The sequence below is a fragment of the Haliotis rubra genome, unplaced genomic scaffold (assembly GCF_003918875.1).
Source record: "Haliotis rubra isolate DU_JTF1 unplaced genomic scaffold, ASM391887v1 Scf301, whole genome shotgun sequence".
NCBI classification, from domain to species: domain Eukaryota; kingdom Metazoa; phylum Mollusca; class Gastropoda; order Lepetellida; family Haliotidae; genus Haliotis; species Haliotis rubra.
In genome coordinates, this window is record NW_025766971.1 from 227,305 (window position 1) to 252,573 (window position 25,269).

The 25,269-nt window shown below is 42.5% G+C and overlaps 1 protein-coding gene across 1 annotated transcript; it reads right to left on the reverse strand.

Moving 5' to 3' along the window:
- Positions 1 to 19,870: 19,870 nt before the first annotated feature.
- On the reverse strand, positions 19,871 to 24,552 carry LOC124282717. The gene is made up of 3 exons (XM_046718735.1): positions 24,062 to 24,552; positions 21,793 to 21,858; positions 19,871 to 20,588 (listed from the first exon to the last, which is right to left on the reverse strand). Exons 1-3 carry the CDS (start codon positions 24,492 to 24,494, stop codon positions 20,263 to 20,265), a joined length of 825 nt encoding a protein of 274 aa, XP_046574691.1. The 5' UTR covers positions 24,495 to 24,552; the 3' UTR covers positions 19,871 to 20,262.
- Positions 24,553 to 25,269: the final 717 nt, after the last annotated feature.

The window sequence follows — 25,269 nt, forward strand, 5'->3', positions numbered from 1 at the left end:
GTATGGGTGCGTGTTTAACTGTGAAGAAATAAGGTTGTACGCTGGTTTTGGTGAGTGAGTGAGTTTGGTTTTAGCAATATTCCAGCAATAAAACGGCGGGGACACCAGAAATGGTCTTCTACATCGGTATCTATGTGGGGAATCGAACCCGGGTCTTGTAAGCCGCTTTAGTAATATTCCAGCAATAGGGACACCTGAAATGGGATTCACACCGGTATCCATGTAGGAATCGAACCCGGGTCTTGTAAGCCGCTTTAGTAAATTTCCATCAATAGAGGGCACCTGAAATGGTCTTCTACATCGGTATCTATGTGGGAATCAGACCCGGGTCTTGTAAGGCCGCTTTGGTATGCCATCAATAGGGGGCACCTGAGTAGGATTCACACGTTGTACCCATGTGGGGAATCGAACCCGTGTATTCGGTGGGCTGTGGGCACTGCACTTTGACCACAAGGCTATCCCACGTACCTGCGGTATGGGTGGCAGCAATATAAACCGGCATTAAAACGGACACGGACAAAAATGCCAAAAACGCCCACGTTCGGACGAGATTAACTGCATTTGGACAACCACCACCACCACTCTAAACTAACGCTTGATCTCTGAGATATATATAATTTTGCCAGTAACAAATATACTCATTTTAAAATGAAAAGGAGCCCCAGTGAGGAAATCTAGACTTGCTTCATTTAGGGCTTAAGCTTTGCGGGGTGACTTGGCAGTAAGGGAAAGTAATGCGTTCAGGGGACTGTGAAGGACAGACTACCACCGCGCGCACGCACGCACTCACGCACGCATCATCGCATGCATGCAATACACGAAACACCAGTGTACTGCATAAAAGTTGTGTGTAATGTTTAAGGCGTAAGGCCACACATTTCCCACAATATTTTGGCCTCTGTCTTATATTTTGGGGGCATATGCACTCACTTTAGTTTCCTATTGATACTAATAAAGGACTTATTATCCCTTGCGACTTGCCTGAAAAAACAATGGTTGAAACTTCGAGGCGAACAGCTTCTAAACAGAGAACACTTGCCATTTATGGAATGTGATAAATTGCTCCCATTCGTGACCAACTCGTGTTATTCCGGGACAAGCCTTCTTGGAGGTTACGGAAAGGGGCTATATATTCCAGCTATATGGCGGCGGTCTGGAACTAATCGAGTCTGGACCAGACAATCCAGTGATCAACAGTATGAGCTTCGATCTACGCAGTTGGGATACGATGATATGCGCCAACCAAGGTCAGCTGGCCTGACCACCCGATCCCGTTAGTCGCCTCTTACGACAAGCATGGTTTGGTGGAAGACCAATTCTTACCTACCCATTGCAAGCGTTTAACAACAACAAAACCAAACTTACCTCTGAATAATGTATTTTTCCAAGTAGGTATTTAGCGCATGTATGCTGATTAAAACCTACCCCAATGCTTACAAAAACATGTACCTATGAATACACAATGCCATTTAGAAAGTGGTCAAATGTAACATATGTTATTTTTGGGATTACATTTTCTTAGTAAAAGTACAGATTCTAGTTCTTTTGTTGGCTTTGAGTACCATCCGGGATCTGAACCCACACCCTGAGGCACGTAATCGCCAGCACACAAAGCGGAAGCCGTGGTGGCTGAGCAGGTTAGGCGGCTGACTCTGTGTGCTGGCGATTACAAAAAGTACTAAAATCTGTACTTTACTAAGAAAGTGTAATCCGAAAAATATACCATATGTTAAAATGTAATTCGTCAAATAACTCCATTCGTGTCTTATGTCAGGGTGAGCTCTTTCGTGTAATCTTCAAGTGTGACTGTCCAATGTAAGGCGTCTGCAGACTGAAGTACTAACGTAGATCAGGACCTCAACCCCACATCCCCATCAGATGGTAAGATGTATGACGCCTTCATCAGCTTCAACAGCGCTGATGACGTATCTGGAATCTCCTGACATCGGACTGAAATGTGTGGACCATAGAGTTACTTTCCCCTAGCGAACTTGTTATGGAAAATATCAATGAATTTATTGAAAACTCATCGAAATATGTGCTCATCATGTCCCCATACTTTATGGATAGTGATTGGTGTCGGCGGGAGACTGACTGACTGACTGAGTTTGGTTTTACGCCGCTTTTTAGCAATATTCCAGCAACATCACGGCGGGGACACCAGAAATGGCGGTGGGAGACTGGCATAATGGTGTCAATGTCGGTGGAGGAGAAGAGAGACATTATTCCAATACTACTGAAACCCTGCAAGATCCCCAGTGCGCTGAAAACATTGACTTACATTGACGTCTGTAAGTCGGAGAGTTGGAAGGAGAGGCTTGTGAATTCCATCAACAGAACAGGTAAATTACAAGGACAGACCCTCTTCATAATCACGGGGGCGGTGAGGTAGCCTCGATCCGGGTCGATTTCCACATGGGTGCTATGTGTGAAGCCCATTTCTGGTAATCACCTGCCGTGATATTGCTGGAGTATTGCTGAAAGCGGCGTAAATCTAAATTCACTCACTCTGTTTATATGTGTTGATGTGACGCACACTGTTTTATCTGCCATCATGCTGTTTTGTTCGGCTGCATGGTGTTTAACGCCGCACTCAGCAATATTCCAGCTATTTTGCGGCGGTCTGTAAATAATCGAGTCTGGACAGACAATCCAGTGATCAATACCATGAGCATCGATCTACGCAGTTGGGATACGATGACATGTAAGTCAACCAAATCAGCGAGTCTGACCATCCGATCCTGTTAATCGAATATTAGGATAAGCATGGGTTGCTCCTCAGATAATGAAGAATGAATATGCTCTCGCTTTGACGTTTTATATCTATACAAATATACAGTATTGACAATTATTGTTTCAGACCTAAAAAGGCAACGAACACAAGGTAAGTCTGAACATTTGTCAAAACCCGAACCGATGCCTAAATGGAAATTGGAAATACTCTAAAATTAAACAAGATACTCGTATGATGGTTCCCATTCAATCTGTGGTTCCTATTCCGGAAACTGCTAAACTCACTAACTCAATTGTTTCAGACCCGTGAGATGGAAGACATTATACAAGACCTGCAGAAAAGGAAGCTGATTACAAGACTGTGTTCAAAGGTATAAACAAAACCGAGAGAAATTCGAGCTGGAGAAAATGGCACTCGAAAGCAAGGTCAGGATTGCATATGATGCTGTTTCTAAAATGATATCAGATGCTTTAGAGCGTCAAAATAAGAAACAGCTAGATGAGATTCTGAGATTGAGAAACTCACGTCTGACGCCTCTCTTCCAAAAGAAGAAAGCTGCAGACGAGATTTTTAGAAGTTGATGAAGGTTTTATATGAAGACGATCATCGCATCAGTAAACTTGATAAACTTCAAGAAGAGTATTACTCGCAGGATCAGAAATTTAAACAACTCTCCTACATTGACTTTGTAAAGAGTGACAGTCTGGTGGAGACGCTGACGGATCAGATATCGAAGAAGTTTGATGTGGGACATCTCCGAGGAGACGGACACCACACTGTTCTCTTCCCTGGATGACATGGACAACTCAGAGAAAGGTTTGATATTAGATTTCTGTTACTGAAGCTAGAGTTTCAGCGTTGTACATTAAGAAAGAGTGGATTCCTCTAGTGAGGCGAGTCGGTACGTTTTAACGCCGCTTTTAGCAATGTTCCAGCAAAATCACGACGGGGACACCAGAAATGGGGTTCACAGAGTGAATCCATGTCGAGGATCGAACCCAGGTGTAACGAGCGAACGCTTAAACCACTAGGCTACCCCTGTTTTACCCTTGACGTTCTTTCGGATACAGAAGGTAACGTCATGCTCTCATCTTTGTTTTCACAGAAATACGCCCTTCCTTTCACGCACAACCTGGAGCAGCAAGCCTCAATCTAGGCAATGATATCCTACGTAAGTATATGCATGAGTACAGCATGTCTATACGCGTGCGTGCGTACACGCGCGTGTGTTGTTATAGCGTTCTGGCTGATTGGCATTTAAACATTGTAGAAGTTGTAGGGTGTAGTGCAGTGTAGTGTATATAGTGTAGTCTCGTATAGTGTAGTCTCGTATAGTGTAGTGTTCTTTTGTGTAGAAAGTGAGTGTCATGTTGTGTAGTGTAGTATATAGTGTAGTCTCGTATAGTGTAGTGTAGTGTCGTAGAAGCGTAGTGTCGTAGGGGTCAGTGTCGTAGGAAGGCGTAGGGTCGTAGAGTGTAGTGTCGTGTCATGTTATGTAGTGCCGTATGGTGTGAGTGTAGTATATAGTGTAGAGTCTCGTATGGTATGGTGTAGTGTAGTGTCGTAGAGTGTAGTGTCATCTCAGAGAAGTAGAGTCGTGTTATGTTGTGTAGTGTCAGATGGTGTAGCTGTAGTATATAGTGTATAGTCTCGTATAGTGTAGTGTAGTGTCATAGAGTTTAGTCTCTTATAGTGTAGTGTAGTGGCGTAGTGTGTAGTGTCGTAGGAGTGTAGAGTAGTGTTATGTTGTGTAGCGTCTCGTATATAATGTAGTCTCGTACAGTGTAAAGTGTAGTGTCGTAAAGTGTAGAGTAGTGTAGTGTGCCTTCTGTAGTGTCGTATTGTGGCAATGAGTAATGAGTGTCGTAGAGCGTAGGTGTCGTAGAGTGTAGTGTCACGTAGGGGAGTGTGGCGTCATGAGGAGTAGAGTAGAGGTTATGTTGTGTAGTGTGTGTATATAGTGTGTGAGTCTCGTATGAGTGTGAGTGTAGTGTCGTAGAGGTAGTGTTATGTTGGTGCTAGTGTAATATATATAAGCGTAGTCTCGTATAGTGTAGTGTAGTGCCGTAAGAGTGTAGAGTAGTGTAATGTTATGTGAGTGTAACCAGTATATAGTGTAGTCTCGTAGAGTGTGAGTGTAGTGTCGTAGAGTTCAGTGTCGTAGAGTGTGAAGGTGTCGTAGAGCGCAGTGTCGTAGAAGTAAGAGTGGTGTTATGTTGTGTAGTGTGGTATATAGTGTAGTCTCGTAGAGCGTAGTGAGTGTAGTGTCGTAGAGTGTAGTGTCGTAGAGGCAACGCATAGCGTCGTAGAGGGATAGCGTCGTAGAAAGTAGAAATGAGTGTTATGTTGTGTTGTGTAGTGTGGGTATATAAGGTGTAGTCTCGTAGAGGTAGTGTAGTGTGGTAGAGAGTGTATGTAGTGTCATGGGAGGCTTGAGTGTCGTAGAGTGTAGTGTCATAGAGTAGAGTAGTGTAGTGTTATGTTGTGTCACGTAGTGTCGTATGGTTGTAGTGTAGTCTCGTAGAGTGTAGTGTCGTAGAGTAGTGTCGTAGAGAGTAGTGTGTCGTAGAGTGTGAGTGTCATAGAGAGTAGAGTAGTAGTGTTATGTTGTGTAGTGTCATATGGTGCTAGTGTAGTCTCGTAAGGGAAGTAGGGTCATAGGAGTAGTGTCATAGAGTTTAGTCTCGTAGACGTTAGTCTCGTAGAGTGTAGAGTAGTGTTATGTTGTGTAGTCTCATATAGCGTAGTCTTGTAGAGTGTAGTGTCGTAGAGTGTAGTGTCATAGAGAGTAGTGTCGTAGAGCGTAGTGTCGTAGAGAGTAGTGTCGTAGAGCGTAGTCTCGTAGAGCGTAGCGTCGTAGAGTGTAGTGTCGTATAGTGTAATGTCGTATAGTGTAGTCTCGTAGAAGCGTAGTGTGTCATAGAAGTGAGTGTCGTAGAGTGTAGCGTCGTATGAGTGTAGTGTCGTATGGTGTAGTGTCGTAGAGGCGGCGTAGTGTCGTAGAGGTTAGAAGTGGTGTTAAGTTGTGTAGGGGAGTCGTATGGGTGTGAGGTGTAGTCTCGTAGGTGTGTGGTGTCGTAGAGCGTAGTGTCGTAAGAGGAGTAGAGAGTAGTGTTATGTTGTGTGTGAGTGTCGTATGGTGTAGTGTCGTATGGTGTAGTGTAGTCTCGTAGGTAGTAGAGTAGTGTTATGTTGTGTAGTGTCGTATGGTGTAGTGTAGTCTCGTAGAGGTAGTGTCATAGAGAGTAGTGTCATAGGGTTTAGTCTCGTATACACGTAGTCTCGTAGAGTGAAGTAGTGTTATGTTGTGTAGTCTCGTATAAGGTGTAGTCTTGTAGGAGCGTAGTGTGTCGTAGAGTGTAGTGTCATAGAGAGTAGTGTCGTAGAGGCGTAGTGTCGTAGAGGCGTAGTGTCGTAGAGGCGTAGTCTCGTAGGAGCTGTAGCGTCGGAGGGAGTGTGAGTGTCGTATAGAGTGTAATGTCGTATAGGTGTAGTCTCGTAGGAGCATGAAGTGTCGTAGGAGTCTAGTGTCATAGAGTCTAGTGTCGTAGAGAGTAGTCACGTAGAGTGTAGTGTCGTAGAGCGTAGAGTGGTGTTATGTTGTGTGAGTGTCGTATGGTGTAGTGTAGTATATAAGCGTAGTCTCGTAGGAGTGTGAGGTGTCGTAGAAAGTAGTCTCGTATAGTGTGAGTCTTGTAGAGTGTAGGAGTCGTAGAGTGTGAGTCTCTCGTAGAGCTTAGAGAGTGTTATGTTGTGTAGTGTCATTATGGTGTAGTGTGAGTATATAGTAGTCTTGTAGATGGTAGCGTTTTAGGAGTGTAGAGTCGTAGACCGTAGAGTAGTGTTATGTTGTTGTGTAGGGTCGTATGGTGTAGGTGTAGTCTCGTAGAGCGTGAGTGTCGTATGGTGTAGTGTGTCGTAGAGTGTAGTGTCGTATGAGCGTAGTGTCGTAGAGAGTAGAGTAGTGTTATGTTGTGTGAGGTGTCGTATGGTGTAGTGTTGCAGTCTCGTAGAGTGTGAGTGTCGTAGAGAGTAGTGTCGTAGAGCGTAGTGTCGTAGGAGCGTAGCGTCGTAAAGTGTGTAGTCTCGTAGGGGAATGTGGCATCGGCAGAGCGTAGTGTCGTATAGTGTAGTGTCGTATGGTCCTGAGTCTCGTAGAGGCGTAGTGTCGTAGAGTGTAGTGTCGTAGGAGTCTAGGTGTCGTATAGTGTAGTGTCGTATAGTGTGTAGTCTCGTAGAGTGTGGCGTCGTATGAGGTGTAGCGTCGTAGAGTGTAGTGTCGTAGGCGTAGTGTCTTAGAGAGTAGCGTGAGTGTTAAGTTGTGTAGTGTCGTATGGTGTAGTGTAGTCTCGTAGAGTGTAGTGTCGTAGAGAGTAGTGTCGTAGAGCGTAGTGTCGTAGAGTGTAGTGTCGTAGAGCGTAGTGTCGTAGAGAGTAGAGTAGTGTTATGTTGTGTAGTGTCGTATGGTGTAGTGTAGTCTCTCGTAGAGTGTAGTGTCGTAGAGCGTAGTCTCGTAGAGCGTAGCGTCGTAGAGTGTAGTGTCGTATAGTGTAATGTCGTATAGTGTAGTCTCGTAGAGGTAGTGTCGTAGAGTCTAGTGTCGTAGAGTCTAGTGTCGTAGAGAGTAGTCTCGTAGAGTGTAGTGCTGTAGAGCGTAGAGTAGTGTTATGTTGTGTAGTGTCGTATGGTGCAGTGTCGTAGAGCGTAGAGTAGTGATATGTTGTGTAGTGTCGTATGGTGTAGTGTAGTATATAGCGTAGTCTCGTAGAGCGTAGTGTCGTAGAGAGTAGTCTCGTATAGTGTAGTCTTGTAGAGTGTAGAGTCGTAGAGTGTAGTCTCGTAGAGTGTAGAGAAGTGTTATGTTGTGTAGTGTCGTATGGTGTAGTGTAGTATATAGCGTAGTCTTGTAGAGTGTAGCGTTTTAGAGTGTAGAGTCGTAGAGTGTAGAGTAGTGTTATGTTGTGTAGGGTCGTATGGTGTAGTGTAGTCTCGTAGAGCGTAGTGTCGTATGGTGTAGTGTCGTAGAGTGTAGTGTCGTAGAGTGTAGTGTCGTAGAGAGTAGAGTAGTGTTATGTTGTGTAGTGTCGTATGGTGTAGTGTAGTCTCGTAGAGTGTAGTGTCATAGAGAGTAGTGTCGTAGAGTTTAGTGTCGTAGAGTGTAGTGTCGTAGAGTGTAGAGTAGAGATTATGTTGTGTGAGTGTCGTATGGTGTGAGTGTAGTCTCGTAGAGTTTAGTGTTATGTGGGTGAGTGTAGTGTCGTAGAGCGTAGTGTCGTAGAGTTGAGTCTCGTAGAGTGTAGTCTGGTATGGTGTAGAGTAGTTTTATGTTGTGTAGTGTCGTATGGTGTAGTGTAGTCTCGTAGAGCCGTAGTGTCGTAGAGCGTAGTGTCGTAAAAGTGTAGTCTCGTAGAGTGTGGCATCGTAGAGCGTAGTGTGTCGTATAGTGTAGTGTCATATGAGTCTAGTCTCGTAGAACGTGGTGTCGTAGAGTGTAGTGTCGTAGAGTCTAGTGTCGTATAATGTAGTGTCGTATAGTGTAGTCTCGTAGAGGGTAGTGTCGTAGAGTGTAGCGTCGTAGAGTGTAGGTTCGTATAGTGTAGTGTCGTATAGTGTAGTCTCGTAGAGAGTAGTGTCGTATAGTGTAGTCTCGTAGAGTCTAGTGTCGTAGAGTGTAGTCTCGTAGAGCGTAGTGTCGTATAGCGTAGAGTAGTGTTATCTTGTGTAGTGTCGTATGGTGTAGCGTAGTATATAGCGTAGTCTCGTAGAGTGTAGTGTCGTAGAGTGTAGTCTTGTAGAGTGTAGCGTCTACGCTCTACGACACTACACTACACTATACGAGACTACACTATATACTACACTACACAACATAACACTACTCTACTCTCTACGACACTAGACTCTACGACACTAGACTCTACGACACTACACTCTACGACACTACTGGGGCAGGCTCACGACGCTACAGCAGGAGCTGATGATATTCATTATCAGCTTCTGAAACATCTTCCTGATTCAAGTTTGGAAACTCTACTCAATATATTTGATGACATTTGGACAACCGGCAACTTTCCTCCTTCGTGGCACAACGCCATTATCATCCCTATACCAAAACCTGGCCGGGATGATACCGATCCCTCAAACTACCGTCCTATATCACTAACTAGCTGTGTTTGTAAAACCAGGGAGCGCATGGTCAACAATCGATTAATCTGGTACCTGGAGACCAATAACCTCCTTAGTGACCTCCAATGTGGTTTCCGAAAAAACCCAAGTACCATTGACCATCTGGTGCGTCTGGAAACTTTCATCAAAAATTCCATCGTCAACAAACAACACACTGTATCTATCTTCTTCGATTTAGAAAAAGCATACGATACAACGTGGAAACATGGTATCTTAACATATTTACATTAAATGGATTGAGGGGCAGATTACCTCAGTTCATATCTCAGTTTTTAAACGACAGATAATTTCAAGTACGGGTAGGTTCCACATTGTCTGATTATTTCCACCAAGATCAGGGCGTCCCTCAAGGCAGCATCCTGTCTGTCACCCTTTTTAGCATCAAAATTAACAGCCTCACTAACGTCCTGAACAGTTGTGTTGATAGGTCCCTTTCCGTGGACGATTTCAAACTCTACAGCTACAACTCTGCCTTAACAACATCCAAAAATGGGCCAATGAAAATGGCTTTTAAGTTTTCAAAATCCAAAACAAATTGTATTCACTTTTTGTCGTAAATACAGACCACACAAGGATCCAGACCTATTGTTGTGGGAGAACTGTGTGTGTAAACATAGAATATTCGCGTGCGTTTATGTTTTCAAACAAACGAACATTCGCACAAACGCAATGTACTTCTCGGAAGATTTGATTGCGTGAAACACGTGGAGCTGAACCTGCACGCGGTTTCTCCGATAGCAGTTTTCAACATTATTTGATAGAACTTCGGACATTAGCGGTCGGGCTTTTGACGAACTGACCAATAATAGTTTTGCGTTGTAGTAAATGAATAGAGTACTATCTGTATACATATGTGCAATACAAAATAGTGTATAATCTGTATACAAATGTACAAAACAAAACAGAAGTAAAGTTGAAATAGATTAGTCACAGTTTTGAAATATTTATTTATAGAACACTGCGTAACACCTATCTTTAGATGGTACTCCCATCAAGGTAGTAGAAGAGGCCAAATTCCTGGGACCGCCACCTGACATTCTTGCCACACATAAAATATTTGAAAACCAAGTGCTTGAAGGCTCTGGACTTACTAAAAAGTCGTTTCAAATACAGAGTGGGGAGGGATCAGATTACCCTCCTTCACTTGTACAGATCTTTAGTTCGCTCTAAACTAGACTACGGCTCCATTGTTTATGGTGGAGCCTGCAAAAGCAATTTAGAAAAATTAGAATCTATCCACCACCAAGGCCTGAGGCTCTGCCTGGGAGCTTTGGACCTCTCCGTAGACAGTCTATATGCAGAGGCAAACGAACCTTCCTTGAACAACGCCGCATTAAACTTTCACTGCAGTATATCACTAAAACTACGTTCAAATCAGTCCAATCCAGCATACAATTGTGTTTTCAACCCTCTCTATGAAAACTTGTTTCCTAAACTGCCAAGCCTGGTTCCACCACTTGGAATCAGAATTCAACCACACATATCTGCAGCTAAAATTGATCACAATAGCATAGCACCTTACCGACTCCTGTCTTCACCACCCTGGCAGATGGGTGAAACCACAGGTCGATCTTACCCTCACTAAATTCAAAAGTCTGAAACAAATCCTTGGTGTTCCAGCAGGAATACATCCAGTTACGTTCCAAGTATGACACCCATAGATCCATTTTTCACAGACGGATCAAGGATGAGGGCCAAGTCGCCAGTGCTACAGTCATTGGATCTAAGACTGTCTCCTCTAGGATTCCCGACAACAGTTCCATTTTCACTGCCGAGGCCAAAGCTATCTTTTCAGCTTTGACCTATATTAAACAACAGAATCATTCCAAAACTTCATCGTTTTCACAGATTCATTATCTTGCCTTCAAGCACTTCAAAATGTTTCTTCAAGTCACCCAATCATTCTGGACATTTTGGAACTTTTACAACGACCTCTCTACTGGCCAATGTGACATCGTCATCTGCTGGTTGCCGGGTCACGTCGGCATAGCAGGTAACACAAAAAGCCGATGCTGCAGCAAAGCAGCTCTTGACAAGCACTTATCTCCACTGCTGATCCCGTACAGTGATTTCAAACCCACTATCAAAGCTATACTCGGGACCTCATGCAAAACGATGGGACACTCAAGTACGAGAAGAAATAAACTGTATGAATTGAAACCAACAATTGGTTATACCTACTTGGGTTGTCAGTCAAGACGTGATGAGGTAATTTTACGACGATGTCGTATTGGCCACAGTCGATTTGCTCATGACTATCTGCTGAAAACGGATGGGGATGGACCCCCATGTGTGTCTCTTGCGATGAGTTTTTCACCATCAAGCATATTCTGCTTGAATGCGTGGACTTATCGTTTACAAAGGGACTCACATTATGATGCAACAAACCTAAAAGATCTGTTCTCCCGCGTGAGCGCTCATCTGATAGTGAACTCCCTGAGGGAAGTTGATCTGTATCATAAATTGTAACTGTGAAATGTGACTAACAAATTGCCTGCCTTTAAATTTGATGCTATGACTTTTTCTGCTTTTAAATGACAATGTAATGAAGATATGTTTTGAAATAACACTCATTCCGAGCATGTACTTACAATGTTTATTAATGCAAACTTGTTCTCGTCACTACATGGCTGGAATAATGCCGATGTGAGGCAAAACCCAACTCAACTCAACTCATACGACACTACACAACATGACACTACTCTACGCTCTACGAAACTACACTACACTATACGACACTACACTCTACGACACTACACTACACTATACGAGACTACACTCTACGACACTACACTACACTATACGAGACCACACTATACCATACGGCACTACACAACATAACACGACTCTACACTCTACGACTCTACACTATATACTATACGAGACTACACTATATACTACACTACACCATACGGCACTACACAACATAACACGACTCTACACTCTACGACTCTACACTACACTATACGAGACTACACTATATACTACACTACACCATACGGCGCTACACAACATAACACGATTCTACGGCTCTACGACACCACGGCTCTACGACACTACACTACGCTATATACGAGACTACACTATATACTACACTACACCATACGGCACTACACAACATAACACGATTCTACACTCTACGACACTACGCTCTACGACACTACACTACACTATACGAGACTACACTATATACTATACTACACCATACGGCACTACACAACATAACACGATTCTACACTCTACGACACTACACTACACTACACTACACTATACGAGACTACACTATATACTACACTACACCATACGGCACTACACAACATGACACGATTCTACACTCTACGACACTACGCTCTACGACACTACGCTCTACGACACTACACTACGCTATACGAGACTAAACTATATACTACACTACACAACATGACACTACTCTACACAAAAGGACGCTACACTATACGAGACTACACTATACGAGACTACACTATATACACTACACTATATACACTGCACTATACGAGACTACACTATATATACTACACTACACCATACAGCACTACATAACGCTGACACGATTCTACGCTCTACGACACTACACTCTACGACACTACGCTCTACGACACTACTCTATACGAGACTACACTACGCTATAATGAGGCTAAACTATATATACTACACTACACAACATGACACTACTCTACACACAAAGGACACTACACTATACGAGACTACACTATACGAGACTACACTATATACACTACACTACACCTATACGAGACTACACTATATACTACACTGCACCATACGGCACTACACACACATGACACGATTCTACGCTCTTCGACACTACACTCTACGACACTACGCCTCTACGACACTACTCTATACGAGACTACACTACGCTATACGAGACTACACTATATACACTACACTATATACACTACACTATACGAGACTACACTATATACTACACTACACCATACAGCACTACATAACATGACACGATTCTACGCTCTACGACACTACACTCTACGACACTACGCTCTGTACGACACTACTCTATACGAGACTACACTACGCTATAATGAGGCTAAACTATATACTACACTACACAACATGACACTACTCTACACAAAAAAGGACACTACACTATACGAGACTACACTATACGGGGACTACACTATATACACTACACTACACTATACGGAGACTACACTTATATACTACACTACACCCTATACGGCACTACACAACGCATGACACGATTCTACGCTCTTCGACACTACACTCTACGACACTACACTCTACGACACACTACGCTCTACGACACTATACACTCTACGACACTACGGCTCTACGACACTACGCTCTCTACGACACTACACTCTACGACACTACGCTCTACGAAACTCTACGACCCTACGGCTCTACGACACTAACACACTCTACGACACTATACTCTACGACACTACACTACTATACGACACTACGCTCTACGACACTACGGCTCTACGACACTACGCTCTACGACACTACGCTCCACGACACTACACTGTACGACACTACTCTATACGAGACTACACTATATACTACACTACACCATACGGCACTACACAACATGACACGATTCTACACTCTACGACACTACACTCTACGACACTACGCTCTACGACACTACGCTCTACGACACTACACTACGCTATACGAGACTAAACTATATACTACACTACACAACATGACACTACTCTACACAAAAAGAACACTACACTATACGAGACTACACTATACGAGACTACACTATATACACTACACTACACCCTACAACTTCTACAATGTTTAAATGCCAATCAGCCAGAACGCTATAACACACACGCGTGTACGCACGCACGCGTATAGACATGCTGTACTCATGCATATACTTACGTAGGATATCATTGCCTAGATTGAGGCTTGCTGCTCCAGGTTGTGCGTGAAAGGAAGGACGTATTTCTGTGAAAACAAAGATGAGAGCATGACGTTACCTTCTGTATCCGAAAGAACGTCAAGGGTAAACCGGGATAGCCTAGTGGTTTAAGCGTTCGCTCGTTACACCTGGGTTCGATCCCTCACATGGATTCACTCTGTGAACCCCATTTCTGGTGTCCCCGTCGTGATTTTGCTGGAACATTGCTAAAAGCGGCGTTAAAACGTACCGACTCGCTCACTAGAGGAATCCACTCTTTCTTAATGTACAACGCTGAAACTCTAGCTTCAGTAACAGAAATCTAATATCAAACCTTTCTCTGAGTTGTCCATGTCATCCAGGGAAGAGAACAGTGTGGTGTCCGTCTCTCGGAGATGTCCCACATCAAACTTCGATATCTGATCCGTCAGCGTCTCCACCAGACTGTCACTCTTTACAAAGTCGATGTAGGAGAGTTGTTTAAATTTCTGATCCTGCGAGTAATACTCTTCTTGAAGTTTATCAAGTTTACTGATGCGATGATCGTCTTCATATAAAACCTTCATCAACTTCAAAATCTCGTCTGCAGCTTTCTTCTTTTGGAAGAGAGGCGTCAGACGTGAGTTTCTCAATCTCAGAATCTCATCTAGCTGTTTCTTATTTTGACGCTCTAAAGCATCTGATATCATTTTAGAAACAGCATCATATGCAATCCTGACCTTGCTTTCGAGTGCCATTTTCTCCAGCTCGAATTTCTCTCGGTTTTGTTTATACCTTTGGACACAGTTCTTGTAATCAGCTTCCTTTTCTGCAGGTCTTGTATAATGTCTTCCATCTCACGGGTCTGAAACAATTGAGTTAGCGAGTTTAGCAGTTTCCGGAATAGGAACCACAGATTGAATGGGAACCATCATACGAGTATCTTGTTTAATTTTTAGAGTATTTCCAATTTCCATTTAGGCATCGGTTCGGTTTTTCTGACAAATGTTCAGACTTACCTTGTGTTCGTTGCCTTTTTAGGTCTGGAAACAATAATTGTCAATACTGTATATTTGTATAGATATAAAACGTCAAAGCGAGAGCATATTCATTCTTCATTATCTGAGAGCAACCCATGCTTATCCTAATATTCAATTAACAGGATCGGATGGTCAGACTCGCTGATTTGGTTGACACATGTCATCGTATCCCAACTGGCGTAGATCGATGCTCACGGTGTTGATCACTGGATTGTCTGGTCCAGACTCGATTATTTACAGACCGCCGCAAAATAGCTGGAATATTGCTGAGTGCGGCGTTAAAACACCATGCAGCCGAACAAAACATCACGATGGCAGATAAAACAGTGTGCGTCACATCAACACATATAAACAGAGAGTGAGTGAATTTAGATTTACGCCGCTTTTAGCAATACTCCAGCAATGTCACGGCAGGTGACACCAGAAATGGGCTTCACACATAGCACATGTGGGGAATCGAACCCGGGTCCTCGTCGTGACGATCGAGGCTACCTCACCGCCCCGTGATTATGAAGAGGGTCTGTCCTGTACTTACCTTGTTCTGTTGATGGAATTCACAAGCCTCTCCTTTCAACTCTCCGACTTACAGACGTCAATGTAAGTCAATGTTTTCAGCGCACTGGGGATCTTGCAGGGTTTCAGTAGTACTGGAATAATGTCTCTTCTCCTCCACCGACATTGACACCATTATGTCAGTCTCCACCGCCATTTCTGGTGTCCCCGCCGTGATGTTGCTGGAATATTGCTAAAGCGGCGCAAAACCAAACTCAGTCAGTCAGTCAGTCTCCCGCCGACACCAATCACTATTCATAAAGTCTGGGGACATGATGAGCACATATTTCGATGAGTTTTCAATGAATTCATTGATATTTTCCATGACAAGTTCGCTAGGGGAAAGTAACTTCTATGGTCCACACATTTCAGTCCGATGTCAGGAGATTCCAGATACGTCAGCAGGTCATCAACAAACTTCTCATCAGCGCTGTTGAAGCTGATGAAGGCGTCATACATCTTTCCATCTGATGAGGATGTGGGTTGGGGTCCTGATCTGCGTTAGTACTCCAGTCTGCAGACGCCATATTGGACAGTCACACTTGAAGATTACACGAAAGAGCTCACCCTGACATAAGACACGAATGGAGTTATTTGACAGGTACATTTTAACATATGGTGTATTTCGGATTACACTTTCTTGGTAAAGTACAGATTTTAGTACTTTTGTAATCGCCAGCACACAGAGTCAGCCGCCTAACCTGCTCAGCCACCACGGCTTCCACTTTGGGTGCTGGCGATTACGTGCCTCAGGGTGTGGGTTCGAATCCCGGATGGTACTCAAGGCCAACAAAAGAACTAGAATCTGTACTTTACTAAGAAAGTGTATTCATCAAATATAACATATGTTACGATGTTTCCACTTAAATTTGACCACTTTCTAAATGGCTAAATACCTACTTGGAAAAATACATTATTCAGAGGTAAGTTTGGTTTTGTTGTTGTTAAACGCTTGCAAATGGGTAGGTTAGAATTGGTCTTCACCAAACCACGTTTGTCGTAAGAGGCGACTAACGGGATCGGGTGGTCAGGCCTACTGAGCTGGTTGGCGCATATCATCGTATCCCAACTGCGTAGATCGAAGCTCATACTGTTGATCACTGGATTGTCTGGTCCAGACTCGATTAGTTCCAGACCGCCGCCATATAGCTGGAATATATAGCCCCTTTCCGTAACCTCCAAGAAGGCTTGTCCCGGAATAACACGAGTTGGTCACGAATGGGAGCAATTTATCACATTCCATAAATGGCAAGTGTTCTCTGTTTAGAAGCTGTTCGCCTCGAAGTTTCAACTATTGTTTTCAGGCAAGTCGCAAGGGATAATAAGTCCTTTATTAGTATCAATAGGAAACTAAAGTGAGTGCATATGCCCCCAAAATATAAGACAGAGGCCAAAATATTGTGGGAAATGTGTGGCCTTACGCCTTAAACATTCACACAAATTTTATGCAGCACACTGGTGTTTGTGTGTGCATGCGTGCGTGTGTGCGTGCGTGAGTGCGTGCGCGCGCGCGCGGTAGTATGTCTCACAGTCCCTGAACGCATTACTTTCCCTACTGCCAAGTCCTCCCGCAAAGCTTAAGCCCTAAATGAAGCAAGTCTAGATTTCCTCACTGGGGCTCCTTTTCATTTTAAATGAGTATATTTGTTACTGTCAAAATTATATATAGTCAGAGATCAAACGTTAGTTTAGAGTGGTGGTGGTGGTTGTCAAATGCAGTTAATCTCGTCCGAACGTGGGCGTTTTGGTATTTTTGTCCGTGTCCGTTTTAATGCCGGTTTTATATTGCTGCCACCCATACCGCAGGTACGTGGGATAGCCTTGTGGTCAAAGTGTTAACACAGCCCACCGAATACACAGGTTCGATTCCCCACATGGGTACAACGTGAATCCCATTTCAGGTGCCCCTGTATTGATGGTATACTAAAGCGGCTTACAAGACCCGGGTTCGATTCCCACATGGGTACAACGTGTGAATCCCATTTCAGGTGCCCCTATTGATGGAATATTACTAAAGCGGCTCACAAGACCCGGGTTCGATTCCCACATAGATACCGATGTGAAGACCATTTCTGGTGTCCCCCGCCGTTATATTGCTGGAATATTGCTAAAACCTATACTCACTCACTCACCAAAACCAGCGTACAACCTTATTTCTTCACAGTTAAACACGCACCCATACAAAGTAACACGCACCCATTCAAAGTATACTACCCATCCAGGGCCGTAGGTAACTTTTCTTAATAGGGAGGGCATTATCCACATTGAGAGAGTGTTAGATCAATACTTTGATGTACAGAAAATAATCTGTAAACAGGTTCTAGTGGGGGCAACTGACCCCTGCCCCTCTGGGCTGCCTACGGCCCTGCCATCAAAAGTTTAGACTCACTAGTGTAAATGTAGCCACTTACTTCAGTCAACTGTTCTAAACTAGATTTTGCAAAATATTCCATGCTGTTTAAAGGTACTGTTTACACGTGAACTGATGTATTGTAAAACAAATTCGTAACGTTGAAAAAGATTATTGTCATGAGTTCAATAGATGATGAAACTCAGTGAAAATTGGTGAATTCTTAACAAAACTTTACCCCAGCTGTTCACATGCACGATATTTGCCAGTGTATGAAATAAGCCCCAAACCCAGTCCGACATCTAGGCTGGTACCTTCAAAAACTTACCAGCCCAGAAGAGATTTAACCGGTTCTTCTTAAATACTAAATAGGCAGTGCCAGTGGACATGTTATCTGGATATTTTATTCCACCCATCAATCGGGCTGGCTAACTGTAAAATTAGACCGTCCGGCAGAAATCTAGCCCGTCTCGGGCGGTCGGACGGGCCTTATTTCATACACTGTCTTTGCACATGCTTTTCAGCAATTGGATGCATGATCCTCGTGCAATTCATCTGCATAAGGTTTGCAGTTGGTTCCCCAAGGTAGTGGAGAAATTCATCTTCGATGTAACCGTATATACATAACATATAGTGAGTGCTTTAAGTTAGTCTAAACTTTTTTGATGGGTAGTATATAATATATGGGCTCCATCTCGACCAGCCCTTTACCTAATGCCTGGCAGGCGAACAACTATCTTTTAACATCATTTGGTGAGACACGGTCAGAGGATCAAACCACAGACCTCCTGCTCTCCAGGCAGACACTCTTTCCACTGCACCAAGATATATGAAAATTTAGAACCACATATAATCTAAAACTAACTTTCTAGATTATTGCGGAGTCATTAGCGCAGTTAAAGCCTTCTTCAAAAGCAACCAAATCAATTAAGAAAACATCAACAAAAGTCAACCAAATACAACCATATATATTCAACCTTCTGACAAGACAAACAACTGGTTGTCAAGTTTATTACAGGGCTTTATTGGAAACAAAACAAATCGTAATCAACACTGTATGAAATGGAATGTTATATTAGGAAATGAAATTGGAATTGATAAAGATACTTGGCACAACTATAACCATATTCCCTTTCATTGTACAAAAGATACAGATCTCCAATGGTTTCAATACAAACTGCTTCATCATATTTTGCCATCGAACAGTAGACTTTTAGAGATGAAATACATTGACCATAACCAATGTAGCTATTGCTCAAATTCTATAGAAACAATACCCCACCTCTTTTATGATTGTAGCAAGGTTACCCATTTATGGCAGAAACTCCAAGATTGGCTAAATGATAAACTGGATTCAATTTATATTTCACTAGACAACAAATTCTTCTTGGATTCCGTCATAAACATAACGACCCAATTAATGTGATCCTCATCCTTTTCAAAAGTATTATTTTTAATCGTAAAACATCCGGAAATATGCCAACATTTCAGTTTCTGTTGAAAAGGCTTACTCAATATTACAATGTAACCAAATATTCAGCAATGTTATGCTCCAGAATAGACGCTTTTTACAAATTCTGGACGGTATGTCACAACCTGTTCAACGACTGATTTATTTTGTATTGCCATAGCTACATGCTCTGTATAACCTCTATACAGAGATATCCCTCTTCCCTGCATGTTGGAGCCCATGTGCAACTGTAAAATGGTATGAAAAAAAAGATAAAAAAAGAAAGATATATGCACATTGCACAACAATTGAATGCAAAATGGCCAATACGTCATATTTACAGATCTGTATTTTCTTTGTTTGACAACTGTAAATCTAAACAGAAAAAAAATTTGAAAACAAAGTGGTCAAATGTAATATATGTTATATCTGGGATTACACATTCTGAGTAAAATACAGATTCTGGTGCATTTGTTGGGTTGGATTCGAACCCACACCCTCAGTCAGTCTGCCATATAATCCGTACAACTAGCGCGGCTTCCACAAAAAAGTCGGAAGTTGGACAACTGGTAGTCTAGGAGGTGTGTGTGTGTGTGTGTGTGTGAGAGAGAGAGAGAGAGAGAGAGAGAGAGAGAGAGAGAGTCTCTCTCTCTCTCTCTCTGTCTGTGTGTGTGTGTGTGTGAAGGATTAGTGACAGCCATCAATGATTTAGTTCCTCGATGTCCTTCTTCAACATTGCTGTGGTTTTATCGGACATTTTTAACCCTACGCCAGTGATCAATGCCAACTTTACAGTTCCATTCTTAGGAGCAAACACAGCGAACTGGGGAGTGAACTCTTCCACGTCCCCGATCTGGTCCACACTGGTTATCTCCCCCTTCTTTGTGACGTCATAAACTGTCAGCCTCTGCCTGAAGGTGTCCAGAAGGAAGCCCAGTTCTATGGTCGGCCACTTCCCTCGCTAATTCTGTGTAAGGAGCCCATGATATACAAGAGATGTATATCTTGCTGTAGAAAGACAAACACCTTTATGCGTCACACATTGATATGCACGGATGCTGACGACACAGCTTGCAGCGGATCCTTCCTGGCTGTCATCAAACACGCCATCTCTAGACAGGGCCACCTCAAACACCGACTGCCGGCCGTCCAGTTCCTTCTCCAGGTCGACCTCCAGCTTGTTCTCCCAGTAGTACACGCCCCTGCTATCAGCGTCCGTGACCCCACAACACCCCTGTAGGTCTTGAGTCTCATGTCTGATTGATGATGAGGTTGGGATGGTGGCTGGTTAGACAGACCTCCATCAGACAGAAGACAGCAGTACTCACATACTGTCTTGCCATCATACAGGAAATAAGTACCTGAAGATATATCCAAATAACTAATAATTACCTAAATCATAGACTATTTCTTATTTTTCAATTTTCCAAATGTGACGGTGACGTAATGATGTCCGATAACCAGTATCGTGCATCGTATTTTAAAGGCCGGGGTTCAAACCTATGCACAGATGGGGTGTGGCCTCCTCGCCTTGTCAAAGCTGTCCTTAGATGCAAAGCAATGTAGTATTCAAGTACATTCCAGGAAATATTACAAAACTGACTAACCGGTTCAGGCTGATATTAAGTCATAGTATAAAGAAGTATGTTGTGAAGACTCACAGCAAAACGTATGGATGCAGAGAGTCTACAAAACATACATTTTGAAAATATATTTCTCATTTTTATATCTAGATTTGAATTTCCCACTGTGTCAGTCAGGTGGCCAGAGGAGGTGCGTTTCCATAGTAACAAGCCTTGGAGTGGGTAAATGTTTCATTCAGGGTTTCATATTTCAGGCAGGCTGGGAAAATGCCCCCCTCCCCCACTCCCTTGACGCCATGCTGTGCAGGGCTAGGGTTGTCCACTTATCTGATGCTGACATCTCTTTGCTGAAGATTTTATATTCAGAATATAAGTAAAATTTGATGTTTCATATATGCTAATCAAATTAATCTCTTTAGTCATCAAAACATGCAGTGAAAGGGTTGTTGGACATTTACTACAAGGCACATGTCTATTCTAGTAGTAAATTCCAAGGTTAACCTTTGACATCGCCAGGCTCTTGCCAGCCACCCATAGCCCAACGTTACAGCCTTGTCACTCACTGGCTGATAACATTTTCGCTGCTGAGGGGTAGCAAATGGGAGACTATTTGGAAACCCACGGGGGTTTTGGAGGTTTGCGCCCCGGCCTTTAAGGTGAACACTTGCCTTGCCTTTGCAAGTGTTTATGACAAAGATTCATGAACACTTGCTCCTGATATAGTTTTTTAAAATGGACGCAGCTTGTAAGCACAGATTTGTTACGATTCATTTTTGTTGCTAATATTTTGGAAAAGATTTAATATGGTCATGCTTTATGAAATACTATTTTAGGTATATTGCCTATACGTTGGTACATATTCATGACATAACACATGACCCTAACTTTCTGTTCAATAAATGATGAAAGCTGGATGGCTTGACAGATTTCGTCATGAAACCACAAAATCAAATTCACCTCTTTGTCGATATTTACAACTTACATCTGATAATGCTGCGGATGTTGATCCCTCTTTCCTGAGGGAGTATCGCCCACGAAGGGTGCATTTCTGCAACAATGGATTATTACACATCTTGTAAAAGTTACGTCAATTTTCTCGTTGGTTCGATTATATTTTCATAATTTCCATTCGTAGATTTATGCTACCAAAATGACACCATTAGTCTTGGGTACCATGGAAACAGGAATATGTGGAAAATGTGATGAATGGTGTGCCCACTCCTTATGAAAATGTGTAATTTCAGAGGATTAGGCCCACAACACATGGAGATGTGGGGTAGCCTAGTGGTTAAAGCGTTCGCTCGTCACGCAAAGACCCAGGTTCGATTCCCCACATGGGTGCAATGTGTGAAGCCTATTTCTGGTGTTCCCCACAGTGATATTGCTGCAATATTGCTAAAAGCGGCGTAAAACCATACTCACTCACCACAACACATTTACCAGGTCATCTTATTATACAGGTGATACCTCAAGAAAGTATTATCTGAAAAAATGCATCCGCAGTTAACGAGATTTTAAAATGATTAACAAACATAAAAATATTTCATTTAAAACATAAAAATGAAAGAATTTCGACCCCTGTTTGTTCTGACTATCGGCGCGCGCAGTCGTCGGCCGGAAGGAAGAAATTGAAATTCAGGAAATAGGACATGAGTGCTGTCATTTCAAATTTTCCGTGCTTTCTTTTCAATTGTAAATTGCTTGTAAATAGTGCCGATATCTTGCATTTTAAATCCAGAGATTCTACTTGCTGTTTTAACAATTTTGGAAAGTTTACATCGATTTTGAACAGACACACCCCCATACCAGCAATGTACATTGAGAACTAAAATACTTTGAATCTATGACTTGTAGAATAACGACAATACGGTAGAGTCAATCTTAAAATAACTAAGACGACGTTAAAAGTATAGCCGCTTTAGTCTTTTCTTGTATATGTGATCAGTATTACTGCAAACTTTACAGTCAAACATTATGAAAACCTATTGATACAGTCATTTGTATATAAATTAAATAAAACCGGGGAAAGAAGACAACCTTGCGGGGCACCGGTTGATATGAATGCTGTTGCTGATTGGGTGTTATTAACAGTTACAAACTGGGGTCTATTTACAAGAAAAGATTCTATCTATTTTATAACACGTAGGTCTACTGACATATTACAGAGCTTTTGCATTAAAATATGAGGCTGGTTGGTATTAAAAGCTGAAGAAAAGTCAGCAAACAGAACTCGTACATAGGAATGAGAAAGTTCTAAATGTTTGTTTAATGTTTAATAAAGTGATGGTAGCCTCCTCGACACCTCGCCCAGCCCTTTAGGAAAACTGAAGAGGGTGTATGGTGTTTGCGTATTTGGTTCGATATTGTGAGTGAGTGAGTATGGTGTTACGCCGCTTTTAGCAATTTTAAAGCAATATCAACGCGGGAGACACCAGAAATGGGCTTCACACATTGTACCCATGTGGGGAATCGAACCCGGGCGAACGCTTTAACCACTAGGCTGCCCCATCGCATCTCGATAGTGTGGAAACAACACCGGGTTCATTTCAGATTGTTACATAAAGACAGCAACTATTGCTGATTTGCTGCACTTTGCAGCAATATTCAAGTATATGACATAATCGAGACCGGATCAAAAAAGTCCAGTGTTTTCCAAATTAAGATACGATGAACCATCCTGATTTTCTGCCATGGCCGAACTAGATTGCCTAACTACAATCTACATATTAAGCACATGCGAGTGATATGAATCTGATTAGCCTGTACGAAGCACAGGCTCTCGTGTCTTTGCGAGGATTTATGATTTAGAAAAAAATAAATAAAACGTTTGAGATGACCCCCGACTCGAAATGCTTCACAGTACAATGATGTATTTTACTATGAAGCATTTCGACTATAATCCTCGCAAAGACACGAGTGCCTGTGGTACGAAGGACCAATATAATGAAAAGCTACAAAATTGTAAAGCAGTCTGGCAAGGGAGGTAACTGGGCGTTTTTGGTATGCTGCAAAGTACCGTCTATGACCAGTGTATGTGGAAAATTACAGTATAAACAGTATAATGCTAATTCTATCCAGGAATGGAATCATTCACGTACAGAGCATCCAAACTATCTAAGAATTTAAATGAGATCTATTTAACTATGAGTGCGTGAAGGTATGTCAGAAAAAAAACACCAGAAAAAATAAATTACATTTTGCTAATTTTTGTATAAAACATTTGTATTTACCAGGGCAAAGACAAGCTTTACCTGTTCGTCTGATGGCATCTACAAGTCGTTCCCTCCATCTTGGGGACTGACTCACGTCGATGTATGTCAAGATCCCCACGGCTTGAGGTATTTTGCAAGGTTTCAGCAAAACTGGGATGACGCTTTCTCGCTTTTCCTCAAGAGACATGTTGACCATTATGTCCGTCTCGAATGCACACCACCCACTTGTCACGAAGGCTGGAGTCATGATGAGCGCACATTTCCAAGACCTGGCAATAAAGTCCTGTATATTCGTAATTACTTGCTTTCCTGCATGAAAGTCCCTCCTATGATCTACACATTTCAGTCCAATCTCAGGAGACTCCAGATACTCGATCAACGCATCCACAAACTCCTCGTCGGCGATGTTGTAACAGAGGAATATGTGGTAGTCCTTGCCTTCGGGAAGAATAGAGCAAGAAGTGGGATCCATGTCAACATGTATTGTGAGATAAATTCAGAGCCCGGAAAACTGAAAAAGGAAGTTTTATACTATGGCTTTATCTATAAATATAAACCTGAAATGTGCTTCTCACTATACATTAAACATCTCTTCTTTTCCCTGAATAACCGCATATGAGTTTTTTTGTTTGCTTTCAGGTCTTACTTTTTGTAAGTAAGAGCTCTTCCCAGGTTTTACTTTTTGTAAGTAAGAGCTCTTCCCAGGTTTAGAACATGCATCTCTTTAATCCAGCATCAAGGTGATAACGTTTGGGACATGCATCTCTTTAATCCAGCATCAGGGTGATAACGTTTGGGACATGCATCTCTTTAATCCAGCATCAAGATGATAACGTTTGGGACATGCATCTCTTTATTCCAACATCAAGGTGATAACGTTTGGGACATGCATCTCTTTAATCCAGCATCAAGGTGATAACGTTTGGGACATGCATCTCTTTAATCCAGCATCAAGGTGATAACGTTTGGGACATGCATCTCTTTAATCCAGCATCAAGATGATAACGTTTGGGACATACATCTCTTTATTCCAGCATCAAGGTGATAACGTTTGGGACATGCATCTCTTTAATCCAGCATCAAGGTGATAACGTTTGGGACATGCATCTCTTTAATCCAGCATTAAGGTGATAACGTTTTGGACATGCATATCTTTATTCCAGCACCAAGGTGATAACGTTTGGAACATGCATATCTTATTCAAGCATCAAGGTGATAACGTTTGGGACATGCACCTCTTTATCACT

Coding starts and splice junctions, on each gene's coding strand:
- LOC124282717 (XM_046718735.1), bottom strand. CDS start 24,494: ATGGATCCCACTTCTTGCTCTATTCTTCCCGAAGGCAAGGACTACCAC. Junction 21,859..24,061: donor AGATGCCATCAGACGAACAG/GTAAAGCTTGTC, acceptor CCATTGTTGCAG/AAATGCACCCTTCGTGGGCG. Junction 20,589..21,792: donor CATCCGCAGCATTATCAGAT/GTAAGTTGTAAA, acceptor ATATATCTTCAG/GTACTTATTTCCTGTATGAT.